This window comes from Alligator sinensis, unplaced genomic scaffold (assembly GCF_000455745.1).
Source record: "Alligator sinensis unplaced genomic scaffold, ASM45574v1 scaffold37_1, whole genome shotgun sequence".
In the NCBI taxonomy this organism is placed as follows: domain Eukaryota; kingdom Metazoa; phylum Chordata; order Crocodylia; family Alligatoridae; genus Alligator; species Alligator sinensis.
In genome coordinates this window covers 2,040,680-2,042,304 of record NW_005841955.1, presented here as the reverse complement: position 1 = coordinate 2,042,304, position 1,625 = coordinate 2,040,680, and the positions used below count along the sequence as shown (strand labels likewise).

Sequence of the window (1,625 nt, the reverse complement as noted above, 5' to 3'; positions counted from 1 at the left end):
GGCGGCTCATGTTCATCTTGGAGTCAATAATGACTCCAAGATCCTGTTCCGCCTCTTTTTCAAGTTCAGTCTTAGAACTGATAATTATTTTTAAATGTTAACATTTTGTACACAATATTTAAAGGGCTATACATTATTGAACTTCAAAATATGCTGCTTACTACTTCTCTGATATTTGTGCTATCAGTCTTCAGATGACTCATTTTAGCACATTCTAAACTTCAAATTACAGCACTATGTACTAGAAACTTTTACAATTGTGGTTCAGATAGTATCTTGCTACAAGGCAGAATAGCTGCTTAATATTACAGTTGTTGAGTGTTTTATGAATATAATTTCCTAAGCAGCACTGAGTTCACTTGTACTTACCATAGCAGGCAGGTCACAACATTTATCTCTGCTAGTCCAAACTGCACTACATACTATGTCAAAATTCTGGATTTCAAACTGAAAAATAATGAAAAATGGTTTTATTCTTTGATGTGTTAAAGCTTCAAGAGTTCTCAGACATACAGCCTAAAATCAATGCAGTTAAAAATGAAATATTTCATATGTTATTAATTATTTCGCCTTTCAGAAGAGCAGAAGAAAAAACTGCTTATAAATACACATCTTTAGACCTAGGTTTGCCTCAACTCTGACACTCCTGCTGAGTTCCTGCTGGGTTCTTACTTGTTCTGGGGCATAAGATTACTGATTTCAGTGACTCAAGAAACATTTCACAACACTTAATGAAGAATGCAGATGAAATACCACATCTGCTAACTGCTTGTATATGTGTGCTTCAACATGGAATCTGGCCTAAAAACATCTGGACCTGCTTTAAGGGCTGCAAAACTTGGGTCATATGTTAGTTTCTGTGTGGAACTTTCCATTCACATCAGTGGGGAATAGTTCAGCATGAAAGCAGAAGATAGAATATGGCCATTACGTAGACTCCAGGATGAAGGCTTTTTTTCCACTACTAGCATCCTAACCCTGCATCCTGATACCTGGAAGCAGGACTATGTGCTCACCAGAAACCCTCTCCAGGAATTATGATCTGCAAGTGTGAGTCAGATTGCAGAATAAGGGCCTATATGAAGACTAAACATTAACACTGATTATCCATTAAGATTTCGGGATCCATTTTATTAGCTAATTTATGTGACTTTCACAGCAGCAGCTGATTTTCCGTAGAGGTTCTTAGACTGAAAGGCTGAAATGATTATTTTGATCATCTAGTAAGACCTGCTGCATAATATTGGTAATAGGCTTTTCCTTAAAACCTTATAAAAACCCATTCTTAAAAATTTCCAGCATAGTTTTGCTGGCTTCTTCCAAAGATTAAATACTCTCACTGTCAAAAATTTGTGTCTTATTTCTAGTCTAAACTTGTATAGCATCAACTTTGATCCATTGGCTCTCATTCTACCTTTGATGCTAAGTTGAAGAGTGCTCTTCTATCAAATTTCTCAGTCAGGTACCTAATTCCCTGCACTATAAAACTTTATAGTCTAGGTGCAATAGTAATCTCTCAGTAATCCATTTAATGACCCATCTTTCTCAAGAAAAATAAAAAACAGACAGAAAATGGAAAGAGGTTTTGAGTTAAGAAATGAACAAAGATTTATTTCTTACTGTTG

The 1,625-nt window shown here is 35.6% G+C and overlaps 1 protein-coding gene across 1 annotated transcript in view; it reads right to left on the bottom strand.

Moving 5' to 3' along the window:
* COL12A1 (collagen type XII alpha 1 chain) overlaps positions 1-1,625 on the bottom strand; it is a 139,049-nt gene that overhangs the window by 34,919 nt on the left and 102,505 nt on the right. Inside the window, exon 53 of the mRNA XM_025200085.1 lies at positions 370-452. Coding sequence (XP_025055870.1) covers positions 370-452 — 83 coding nt within the window. The remainder of the gene's footprint in view (positions 1-369; positions 453-1,625) is intronic.